The sequence below is a fragment of the Rhinatrema bivittatum genome, chromosome 2, assembly GCF_901001135.1.
Source record: "Rhinatrema bivittatum chromosome 2, aRhiBiv1.1, whole genome shotgun sequence".
NCBI classification, from domain to species: Eukaryota; Metazoa; Chordata; class Amphibia; order Gymnophiona; family Rhinatrematidae; genus Rhinatrema; species Rhinatrema bivittatum.
In genome coordinates this window covers 601,155,287-601,167,753 of record NC_042616.1, presented here as the reverse complement: position 1 = coordinate 601,167,753, position 12,467 = coordinate 601,155,287, and the positions used below count along the sequence as shown (strand labels likewise).

At 45.2% G+C, this 12,467-nt stretch overlaps 1 protein-coding gene across 1 annotated transcript in view; it reads left to right on the top strand.

Moving 5' to 3' along the window:
• Positions 1-12,467, top strand: part of OSBPL1A (oxysterol binding protein like 1A) — a 546,359-nt gene that overhangs the window by 4,575 nt on the left and 529,317 nt on the right. Inside the window, exon 2 of the mRNA XM_029591150.1 lies at positions 11,294-11,416. Coding sequence (XP_029447010.1) covers positions 11,296-11,416 — 121 coding nt within the window. The 5' untranslated portion in view covers positions 11,294-11,295. The remainder of the gene's footprint in view (positions 1-11,293; positions 11,417-12,467) is intronic.

The window sequence follows — 12,467 nt, the reverse complement described above, 5'->3', positions numbered from 1 at the left end:
GGGCATAGGGGTGGGGATGACAGTGCCTAGGTGTGGCAAAATCCTAAATCAGTCACTGGGTGGAGGTAATAGGCTACATGCTGTCCTTTGTTCCAGGTGGCTTAGATTATTGCATTGAACTGTTCATACAGAGGGACAAAACAATGCCATACCTCTACAATGCTCAGTGAGAGGAAACCTGCTAACTAATGAGCAGTACCATAGAAAGAAGACTGCTTACTATATACTGGATAAAACAAACAGGACCTGCAAAATCAAATTACAATTATCAAACTGTAACAGTCTGGTTTAAAAAAAAAAAAAAAAAGCAGTCTCTCTAAACTATCTATAGACTAATTTAGAGTCCAAAAGCTTCTTCAATACGCAATGTCTTCAACAGCTTCTTCTGAAGTTGCCTTTGGTGTAGGGTATTCCAGATTTGGGGACCAGTTACTGCAAAGGTTTTGACTCTGAAAGTCTGAGTCATACTTAAGGAATGGCCTAACTGAACTTAGTCCCTGATTGACCTTTTGATCTTCAATAGCAAACGAATACATGATGGGATATACCTGAGAGCATTATGGGTTAAAACTAGAATTTTGAACTTTCCTTTTCCCTCCTGCTACATCAGTTCTTGTACATGGGGATTTCCCTACTTCTCAGCTTCTTGAGACAGAGGGCACACGGCCTTCATTACCTCGCTTTTGGTCATAAGGGGAGTGACCATAGGTCGAATCCCTTAGCTGCTATGACATCAGTCCCTAAAGGCTGCTTTTTTCCAGTTCAGCTGCATCCCTCTTTCCTGAAGGAAAGAAGAATCCCTCTTAGTGTGGACCCCTATCTAAGGGGAAGGGGGCTCAGAGGACATCTATAAAAGAAAAAAGGGGGGGGGGTGCAATTACTGATACCTCTTCTCTCTGCGGTTGTCCCTCTGGCTGTCCTCCAGTGAGATGAGGCAAAGATGGGAGCCTGAGTAAGCAATGCAATGGTGACCTACCCTCCCTAGTCCCCAGGAGGTGATCAGTACAACTGAAGGACGGGAATTGGAGGGAGAGCAGCACCGAAATTAGTGTCGTGCATCTGACACAAGCATGGCTCTGGAGACATTCCAGCATGGCAGCTTAAAGCTCTGCAGGTGTGTGGCCTGCAGGTCAAAGAGCATCTCCACTTTTGCCGGTTTGTTTTGTCTGGCTTGCGATGGGGCTCCTGACCTTGCCCTCCTCAGGTAGGCCCAGTGAGTACCTGTCCTGAGAAGGGGGAAAGGCTGAAGGAGGGCTTAAATCTGCAGCTGATGCTGCTCTAAATGCTCCAAGAGAGCAGGAGTTGTTGCCTCCAGGACAGCTAGGCCTGGCACTGCCTGCAGAGGAAGGGGGCTCAGGAAAGGTTTGGGAGGCAAACTTGATGTACTAGGGACGTGGTCTTGCGCAGGAGCTGGTGGAGGGCTTGACAGACCCACCCCATGAGTCTTTCACTGGATTTTGTATGCACCATGTGTGTTGTGCTGTGCCGAAGCTTGGCTGTACTTTGGGATTGATTGGAACATTTTATCAGGAGTGGATGGATAGAGTAATACTCCCTAAACACCTAAGACAACATTTAAGGTTAAAGCCCCTCCAGTCCCAGACTGAAAGGAAGAGCTCTGGTCAGCAAACGATTCAGAGCATAGTGTACCTCTGAGCTCACAGGAAGAGACAATGCTGCTCCTTTGAGGAGAATTCAACAATTGTAAGTGGTTTCAAAAAGGTGCTTTTTTTTTTGCCTTCATTACTAGTGTTTGGGTGGCCCAGGAAATCTATGCTATAGGGAAAGGCCCTTGGGAGTTTCTTTATTCCCTAAAACCAATGTTGCTGACTGTGGGATATCCCACAAAGGGGGCTTGGAGGAGATATGGTGATGGGAAAGCTGTATCCTATCTGAAGAGAAGAATACCACATACCCCAAAAGTTGATGTGCTAGTGTTTCACCATCCCTGTGGAGGGAGGAACAGTGTGGAAAGAGACTCAGGACAGGAATATTGATATGATCCTAAAGAAGCCGCTTTACATGGGCCGTGGAGGCTATGTAGCACAGGCAGTCTTGCGTTGGATACAGCAGTTGCCTGAGAGTCAAACTGCATGCTTGGTCTGCCATCATCTCTGTGGTAGATACTATGTATAACCTGATCAGAATATCCTCTAGGCTAGCTGTTTCTGGGGTTGTGGCCAGAACACTCCTCTGACTCTGGAATTGGGCTGTGGACTTGGCATTCAGTCACAATTCTCCAAGCTTCTCTTTTGGGGGGGGGGGGGTTGCTACTATTCTGAGAAGAGCTAGAAAAGCTAATAAAGCACTTGATTAGATCTAATTCCTGAGGATAGAACCTAGTTAGGGACATGAGGGCTTAAACATCTCGCATACCAATGCAAGAGCAAATCTGGTCTGGTATCTCTGCAAATGGGGCAGGGTAAAGCCTATTTCTTTTGAGGGGCTAGAGACCTAGGGGAGAACTACATGCAATGGCAGGAAACAGTTGCCCTCCATGAGGATATACAGGAGGTCCTTCAGGCAAGAATTACCGGTCTTGCAGAATTAAGGAGGTAGTCATGGCTGTATACATTGATACTGGGAAGCAGTTACCTATTCAAGTCAGGGCTCATTCCACTAGAGTTCAGGTAGTGTTGTTTGGGGGGGGGGGAGTAACTTTCTCTCATTGACACTTACCAAGCTGTAATGTTGGTCCTCTTTACACTTTCTCCAGGTGGTGGTATCTGGGTGTGCAAGCCCAGGAGGTATCAGCTGTTGCACGTGTGGTTTTTGACTGGATCGCGGGCAGCTTCCCACCCTATTCTGGCAAAGCCTGGGTACATCCCACTTGCTCTAAATTCTGACTAGATGCCAAGAATTGAGAAATTACTACTTGCCTGATAATTTCCTCTTCTTTAGGACAGTCATATGAATCCAGCTTCCCTCCCTTGGCTGCTGAATGATTGTAGTGTGGTCCTCCCGAGTGGCCATGTGTTACAGGGATTACTGAAGTGTTAGTCCAGTCCCTAGAGTAGTGTTAATACATTGTTGTCTGAGCTCAGTGTTGCCTGTAGGCTGAGTATTGAAATATTTCTGTTTTTAATCAAGTTTTGCTAGACTGTAGTTGATTTTTGAAGAGAATACTGGCAGGCTGTCACTGCAGGGGTATATATACTGTCAGTTTTGCTCTGTCTCCATCTGCTGGTAGAGGTGCATAACCCACTTGTCTGACTGTCCTAAAGAAAAGGAATTATCAGATAAGTAGTTTCTCAATGATAAAAGCAAACAATTCATAAAATCATAAATCGATATACATCTAACTTTGATATATTAAAAAAAAAAGTTAGGACTTTATTCACCTTCAGGTTTGAGCCTCCAGTACGCAAATACCTAAACACTCAATGTTTGGCAGTTATCTGCTGTTGTGAAAGGAAGTATTTGGTGGCTGATCATGCTATTTTGAAACTCTGAAATCTTGAAGTATCTCACAAATGATAAACTAAGCATGTAGTTGGTGGAGCCTGCCTGGACTCTCGAATACTGAGCTCCGTTCCTGCCCATAGTGGGTTAGTCAACCACCTGTATTATAGGGGTGTAGATACTGTTTAAAATTTACCATTTAAGCTAATTGTTGCAACAGTTTTTATCTGGGAGGGGGGGCAGAGAGCATGTCCTTAATGTGCCAGTATGCTACCTACCCTTTCCCTCTACCACAGGCATCCTTACCCCTTCCCCGAGCTGCTTATACTCTCTGTAGGTGAACTGCATAGCATGCCAGGAAAGGGAAACAAAGGTAGCTGTGTGTCTGGGTCCCAGCAGAAATGCTGAATTTAGTAAATGGTATGGCTTAAGTATTATCTTTTAACTGACTTAAAACAGTGAACATTCCTATTAGGTACATGACTACTCTGTTCCCTAATACCTTCCTATCCCACGTCCATCACCATCAAATGGATTTACTTTTCCTTAGAACAGGAATAAGTCCAGGTAACCTTTTATCTGTATACATAATGCCCATTATTTCCTATGGGAAGAAAAATGTGTGAAATTGTAATGGAAAATGTAGGGAGTTATGCTACTCTCCTCTTACTCTGTCCAGTTGCAGTAGAGGGAGTGCTTTAATTACTGAATCCCATTGTGGCACTTGTCTTTTTGGAAAGCGCATCAGACAGCCCTACTCAAGCATCTCAACACTCATGCATTCATTTTATCATCCTCACATTCTCTTATTCAGCAACAGCACTGAGAACGTACCCCTTGCATTCACACTTGCATATCATTAGTTATAGGCACATTTAGCACAAAGTTATCCAAAATAAGATTCTTAACTTCACTTTTTTGGGTATTAAAACATTTCCCCCCCTCTTCTAGGGGCACAACCCACCAACCCCTATCGTGTGTGGGGTGTCACATTATCTTTTGTCTCCAAGATAGAGTAGCAGTCAGGCTTGGCTGAAGAGACAATCAAGATGCTTCACATATCCACCTAGAAGGCAGCACAGAGCTACTATAGGAGATAATTCTCCTTCAGAGCAAACCCCAGGGAATGCATGCATCTGCTGGTGGCAGCCTGGACTGTACATGACATTGGCCCTTTGAGGTTGTTACATACTCTACATAGCTGGGGGGAAGAGGCAGAAGAAACTCTAGGTAATTGTACATTAGTCTATTAAAGCATGAACAACAAATTCAGAAGAAGGGAAAAGAGATGGAAGTAACAGGATGCTGCATGAAGACACATTTCATGGTGTGCCATGGAGGACTGTACCCAAAGCATAGAAAGGAAATGAGGCCATAGCTTACAGAGAGGTACAGCTGAAAGGGGCAGGCAGAGGGAAGATGCACTCTGGAAAAGTTGACCAAAATGGGACATACAAACAAGATCAGGAAACACAATAGGCACCATACTAATGTGGTGTACATCTTTGTGCCATACAAAGACATTTGCAGCCATAAACAAGGTGCTAAGTTGGATGATGTATCATGTCTGTTGGCCACAGCTGGTCCTGTGGATCCTTGTAGGCTTGAGGTCCTCCATTGGGGTACTCTGATCCTCTGGAAGCTAAGAGGCAGTGTTCCTGGCACTATCCTTCAGACCAAGAGCAGGCACTTCTTTTAGTTTTCAAGCTAAGCTGAACCCTATGATCACTAAGTGGACTGAAATCAGTGGAAAGTGAAGCTTAGGGTCACTCACTTTTGATTCAATATGTGCTACCAAAGTATGGGGACCCTGTCTTTCTCTTACAGATAGGAGACCTGGAGGAAAGCTATAGAAATCCCTGTTGAATTGAGCACCCTAGGCCTGATTAAAAAAAAAAAACAAAAAAGTCCAAGTGCACCTTGATTTGTGGCTATACATATTAGATCTTGCAAACTCTAGAAGGTCAGCGATCAACCCCCTGTGTGTGACAAGGCTTTTTCCCAGTGCTGCTAACATTCAGGCCAATTCAGTAAAAGTCGCGGGCGAGATCCTGCTCTCCTGTGTGCGCGATTCAGTATTTAAATGAGGGCCCACGGTAAAATGAGGCGCTAGGGACATTAGCACGTCCCTAGCGCCCTTTTTTGACAGGAGCGGCTGCTGTCAGTGAGTTTGACAGCTGACGCTCAATTTTGCCTGCGTCGGTTCTCAAACCCGCTGACAGCCATGGGTTTGGAAACCAGATACTGGCAAAATTGAGCATCTGGTTTTCAAGCCACGGGCCGATCTTAAATTTTTTTTTTTACTTAATTTCTGCCAGCACAGGGAAAGTGTACAGGAAAGCAGAAAAATCTGCTTTTTTGTATATCCTCTGACTTAATATCATGGAGATATTAACACCTACCTTTGGGTAGGCGCTAATTTCTGAAAGTGAAATGTGCGGCTTGGCTGCACATTTTACTTGGTGAATCACGCGGGAATAACTAATAGGGCCATCGACTTGCATTTGCATGTTTCGGGGGGGGGGGGGGGGGGGGGGGTTTGGATGCACGTTTTCGACACGCTGTTACCCTTTACTGAATAAGGGGTAAAGCTAGTGCGTCAAACACGGGTTAAGTGTGCTCCGCCGGAGCGCACTGTACTGTATCGGCCTGTTTGTTGGCCAGTATTGGTGTAGAAACAAGCTATGAGACTGTGGCAGCAGTGTAGGGGTTGGAAAGTTGGGTGCTTATATTCAGTGTACAGCTGTGAGTGAGGGATAGCAGAGTGCTGGTGTGAAAAAAATTGTCATTTTGCATCATAGTGTGCACTGAAATCCATTTAGTGCATGTTATAGCACACATAATTTAATGTGCAGTAAACGAAAAGAAATAGATGGCACATCCCTAGCTAAAAAGTTGTGCAGATACAAAAAATGTGATTTAAAAAAAAACAAGCTGGACACTTGGTGCTCTTGCATGCCAGAAGTTCCACATGCATTGTAAATGTGTGGTGTGATTAAAATTGTAATCACCCCTGGTCCCCCTGTGATGCTCTGTGATAAGGGCTGCAGAATTGGTCAGTCCCAGCCAAAATCAGTGTGGTGGACTGGGGGAGCAGAAACTGCATTGGTGGCAGTGGGCATCCCCTCACCCACCCTCCTTATGAATAGGAGGGAAACAGCACTGCAGGAGGGTGCAGCTATTGTCCTATCCGAGAGGGGAAGCGAATGAAGGAATGGGGGGGGGGGGGCAGGATGGGAAGAGTGGAAAGTGAGGGTTTGTATGTTCGACAATTGACGAGGCTGTGGAAAGTGAATGAGGACATGGGAGTGGATGCGAGTGGCTCAGGCTTTGGGGTGGGGGGTGGTGGTTGGAGAGAGATAAGAGCTTGGTGTTAGAAAGAAGCTGATTTAATCTCTCTCCCTCACTTAATCTCAGATTTCCTTCCCCACTCAGGATATATCTTCTTTCCTCTTGTGATCACTACTCCCACTCCTCTCCTCTGTGTTTTGATCCCCTCTCTTCCCCCTCCTGCCTGAAATCCTCCTTCCCTCCACCCCCCCCAACCAAATATACCGGAAAACTTTTAATTTTGTGAACTAAAATAGAAATTTTCATTGTTTAATATGAAAATTCACTTTTATGCAGTTGTGCCACTTTGCCAGGGACTCTGCTAACTTTTGTCACAGAGCCTTAAAATCTTCTGCAGGAAATTGGGGGCTATGGTAATCATAAGTGGGCCAGTTCTGAGGTTTTCCCTTTTGCATGCTGTCCTATTAACAGATAAATGCTTCAGAGTTTGAGGTGTGGGCAAGTATTTTTGGCTGCTTGCCCTCGTTTGTGCTGATGTTCTCCTGTGCATGTGTAAAGGATTAATTGGGGAACTACATGTTATAAGGCAGCTGAGGTGGGTCCCATGGCTTTGAGACAGGTGGGTCTGAAATATTTCATTATACACTGCTTGTTCAGTTTGCTGTGATTCGGCACTTGGAGCAGGTGCTGTGCCTCCAGTTTTGAATGGTTTTAGGTTTTGTTCTTGCTAGAATCTAGAACAGTGTGCTCGTATCTTGAGTGGCACATCTGGGTCAGACTATTTCAGCAACTTGCAGGGAAAGCTGTCTTGCATTTCTGGTTAAAATCTGAGCCTTCTATAATCCTGAATCTTAATTAGTGCATTGGTTGCCTACAGCAGTTGGTGGTGGTGATCTGCTTTAGGGAGAATATCTTGTTGCAGCAAATTCTTCTGAATCTCATGAGATCACGTGCACTAGCGAGAGTTGCTTACCCCTCCCACTTTGTGTACTGACTTTGGTCATGAGCATGCCAAATAAAAACTGCTGATTCCTTTAAGACACACAGACACTGCTGAACCATTTTTAATACTTACTTTGTATCAGCTAGATACTAAGTGAAATCAAATGAGGCCAGTAAGTTTCCACAGGTACTGCTGTCTGCGTGCCCTCCGATGGTAGCATAGGGTTTATGGCTCAGCAATAAAAACATAGCATTGAAACATGTTAGTAGAAAGACTGTATGACCTATCTAGCCTGTCCATCCAGCCAACTAGTTAGCTTTACAATTCCCATCACCACCCTTGGAGATTTCCTGGGTTTACTCCATAGCCTTCATTCTAGAGCCTCCTTTCTGTTGAGGCTCATCTCCTGTGCATGGAAACCTTGAAGGTATTTAAATGTCTCATTTCCCTTTCTCCTCTATGGCAGTAATTTTCAGCCTTTGTGTTGTGGCACATCACCTCCACCATAATCTTCTCTTCCTTCATCATCATTCTATCCTCCCTTCTTTCTTCCCCACCTCCTAGCATCACCTTTTCCTTTACCCTGACATTGTTTAATCTTCTTCCCTCCCCCCCCCCCCCCCCCCCCCCACTCAACCTACTGGCATCAATACCCTCTTTTCTCACTCCCCTGGCATTAACTTCTTCCACCCCCTCCCTCCCCTGGCATCACCATTTTTTCTTCCCTTTCCTTCTATCCTTTGGTGTCCAATCACTTTCCTTGCTCCTCTAGCCCTTGCATCACCTTCATTTGCCTCTCCTCAATTCCCCCCCCTTTAGAGCAAGCAGAAGTCTGAGTAGGACTTGGTGCTGCTACTTCCTCCTCTGGTGCGTTGTCTCTGCAATGGTGTGTGTTTATAAAAAAAAAAAAAAAAAAAGCACAAGCCTAGAATGTCACATGAGAGCTAAGAGGGAAGCAGCAGGTGCGGATTGGTCCTCCTGCCAGTACAGGAGCACCTTCTGAGGACAAGGAGGAAAGAAACAGACTGGACGTCTGCCATGGCACACTAGTTGTGGAAACACTGCTCTAGGGCAGCGCTTCTCAACCGCTGTGTTGTGACACGCTAGTGTGTTGCCAAACACCGGCAGGTGTTGGGTCTCCCGCTGCCCCGTTGTACTTTCCTGCTCCCTTTTTCCAGCCCCCATGGGCCAATTGGAAGCCTCCTTTCTTCCAATCCCCATTGCCCAATGGGAAGCCGCCATCATTCTGCCTGCCCCCCGCACAGGCCAATCGGAAATCTCCTCCCTTCTACCTGCCAGTGGGAGTAGGAAGAAGGGAGGAAGCCTTTGGCCAGTGAGGCAAGCATCAGAATGCCTGGGGGTGGGGTGGGAGGAATAGAAGTGTTGAACTCCAAAGCAAGGCCACCATGGGACTGTGGTAGAGAAGAGGAAACCCTGACCAAGCAAGGCCGCCACAGCCCATGGCAGCGGAACTGGAGCCCATCCCTGCAGTGAAAGAAGAATAAGTTTTTGGTGAGAGCGTGTGCCTGGGGGAGAGACTGGTCAGGGAGATGACTGGTGTGTGTGACTCCTTGTGGGCACTAAGGAAGAGGATTGTGAGGACAGAGCTTCAGCAGCCCTTGCTGCTTCTCATGGGTGCTATTGGCCTGGAAGGGAAAGGAGTGGGAGAGTTGCTGGAGAGGGTAAGTAAAGGTGGCTTTTTAAGGTTATTTTTCTTGATTGACTGCCATTTTAATTATTGGGTATTATGTGATGTCTGCTGTTTTGAAATGTTATTGATATTTGGACATGTGTTAATCATTTTTATGAGTTTTTAATTGTTGGATATTATTCTGTTCAGCTGTTTTGTAACATTTTTAGTATAGCTTTACAATTATTTCTGTGTGGGGCTCTATAGCAGTTTGGCTTATTCTGTTTTCCCAATAGGAAATGTATTAGTGTTTAGGGCCTGGTTTAATAGTTGTATTTCTTAGATAGGGTTGTTACTGTAGTGTTGAGTGTGTTCCATAATACAGGTGTAACTTTGTGCGGGTTAGTTTGTGTGCATTATTGCAAATCCTGAGAGTCTGTTAGGTGCTATATTTCTCTTTCCATTTCTCCAGGTTCACACTGCATGCAGAGTGGCTTTTTTGGTTTTCCATTCCAGTTTGTCTCCATATTTATAATTTGTGGTTTTTCTGTACTTGGTAAAGGGTGTGTGACCGAGGTGAGGTATTTAACTAGCGCATAGGCATTTTGCCTGGTAGTAAAAGGAGTTTGCTTTGCTTTTACTGGGATATCAGAACCAGAATCTTTTTTTTTGTATGGTGAGTTGTACAGGGTAATGCCCTAGATCTGATCTGCTCTGCACTTATTGCTGGGGGTTGAGGGGATTCCTGTGGATGCAGAGTGCATGTTTGTTTAGCCCCATGATGGTCACATGTTCAGTGTCACGCATGTGAGAACCATCTGTCAGGTGTGTCCCAGCCAAAAAAGGTTGCGAACCACTGCTCTAGGGTATACATTGTCTCCCCATATGCTTTAGAACAAAGCCACCACTCTAATTTCTTTGTCCTTTTGAAGGTGCAGCCTCCAGAATTGCACACAGTATTCCAAGTGAGGTTTTACAAGGGCAATATCTCCTCCTCCCTATGCAGCCAAACATCTTTCTGCTTTTTGCCCTCGCGTTATCCACCTGTTTTGGCTACTTTAAGATTAGTTATAATCTCTCTCAGATCCCACTCTTTCACATGTAGAAAAATTTCACTCCCAAAATTGTATCTCTTTGGGCTTTTTGTATCCTCTATGCATTTTTAGCATTAAATCTGTTGCCAGACCAGAGACCATTCTGACACTTCATGTCTGTCTTCCTTTGACTTATAGGATTTGATTTCAGGTTGAGTGAAAAGATGACCAGGTTGGGGGGGCAGTAGGACCTGAAATATCGGGTAGCACAGGGGTGTTTGCCTTTTTGGGTAATAGACTGGATTGGATGGTCCTTTGTAACTTATTCCAGCCTTGACTACTTTGCAGAATCAGGGAAAAAATGATCAGATGTTGAAACATTTGGGTACTGGCCAAAAGTTTAGGCGTGAGCATAAAGTCCCCCCACCAATAAATTTTTTTTTGTTATTCTTTATTCATTACTTCACTTCATGCCTTCATTCTCCCTCTTGCACCTCTTCCTCTCCACCCTGCCTTTGTTATCTTCCCTCCTGTGTCCTCACTGCTTTCACTGGGCCAGGCAGACCACAACAGCAGCTGATGGTGGCAGCTCCTATCTGATTTTGGCTTCAAATTCTAGGTGCCCAAATGACCTGAACCTGAAATTTTTCAAGCCCTGTGAGCATCCCATTACACTAAAACCACACTTGTGGGTCTTGCTGCGATATGTCTGGAAAAGGAAATCTAGATAATTCATGTCTGTGTGTGAGGATTAACCTGTACCCGTAAAACTCTTTAAGGAAATGCTTGCCATACGAAAGCTACCCGTGGATCTTTGGAGAAGGATGGCATTTTATGTGGATTTATGTAAAAGTGGCAGAGGGTGTGCTGTGTGCATGCAGGGAGTTACATGGTTACTGGAATTCCTTGTTTCATTCTGAATTTTATGGGGTCTGCTCCCTCTTCTGTAATACTACTTCTCTTTTTTTTTTTGTTTTTCCTTCTGTTCTTCAGAAATGAGCACGGAGGCAGAAGAACGGCTTCTCCATGATGCCAGAAATGGAAATATTGAGGAAGTCAAGCAACTGCTGGAAAGCTGTAAAAATGGGGAAATGGAGATAAATATTAACTGTAAAGGTAAGTGTGTGGTGGCCCATTATGTACCTTACATTTCAGAACTGGATTTTGTTAATCTGCTGCTCAGCATGGTTACTTTTTAGGGCGATAGTTTAACACTATCTTGATACATGGCACAATACATTATATTATCTAGACTAGTTGTTCTCAAATTTTTTTTTCCCATTGTGACACCGAACAGACAAAGCATGCGTATGGCACACTGCTCATAATCCACAGTGGAGATGATAAAGCCTGTTTTTAAGAATGACTTGATGGGAAGATTACTGTCTGAACAGAAATTGCATAGAGTAAACCTCCCATATCTGAACAGTACCAACTGCCAGCACTCAAACAATACCACCTAAGAAAAGGCAGCACTGCAAACATTACACCAGGCCTTAAAACATCAATACACCTATAGGAAAACAGCAAACCAGGCTGCTATAGCTTCTTACATACAGGTCAATCCAGTAAAGTGCGGCCGCGTTTACCCCGCTCCTAACCCGCTTTCTACTCACTTTCCGGCCACGTTGGCCCTTCCTGCGATCCACAATCCCCTTTAACCTACTCTTACCGCGTCCTTTAATCCCCGGGTAACCCATTCCGCATGCGGCATGTATATGAAATGTAAACTATCGCATTAGCTATTCCCTACCATCCAGTAACGCGCGCCCCGACTATCGCTTTTTTTACCGCCTACCCTTACCCCTGCGTTAGAGGCAGGGGTAAGGGTAGGCGGCAAACTTCCCCCAGCCCCGCTCACCTGCCCTGGCCGCGTCAATGGATGCTGGTCTCCGGGGCAGCCCCAGTCCTCTCCCCCCTCCTCCTGAAGCAACGAAAGCGGAAAAAAATCTAAAAATCAAAGCTCAAAAAAAAAAAAATTGCAACGAAGTGGACAGTCAGGATGGCCAGTACTCTCTCCCCTACTCCCAAAGCAAGGCTGCTTTACTTTACTGGATTGACCTGACATGCTTTGAAGCTTTCCCGTATTTTTTTTCTTCCCCCCCCTCCTCCACTTTCTTCCAGCACTTTGCCTGTTTGCCATCTTCGCCTGCCTCCCGGAGGCGAA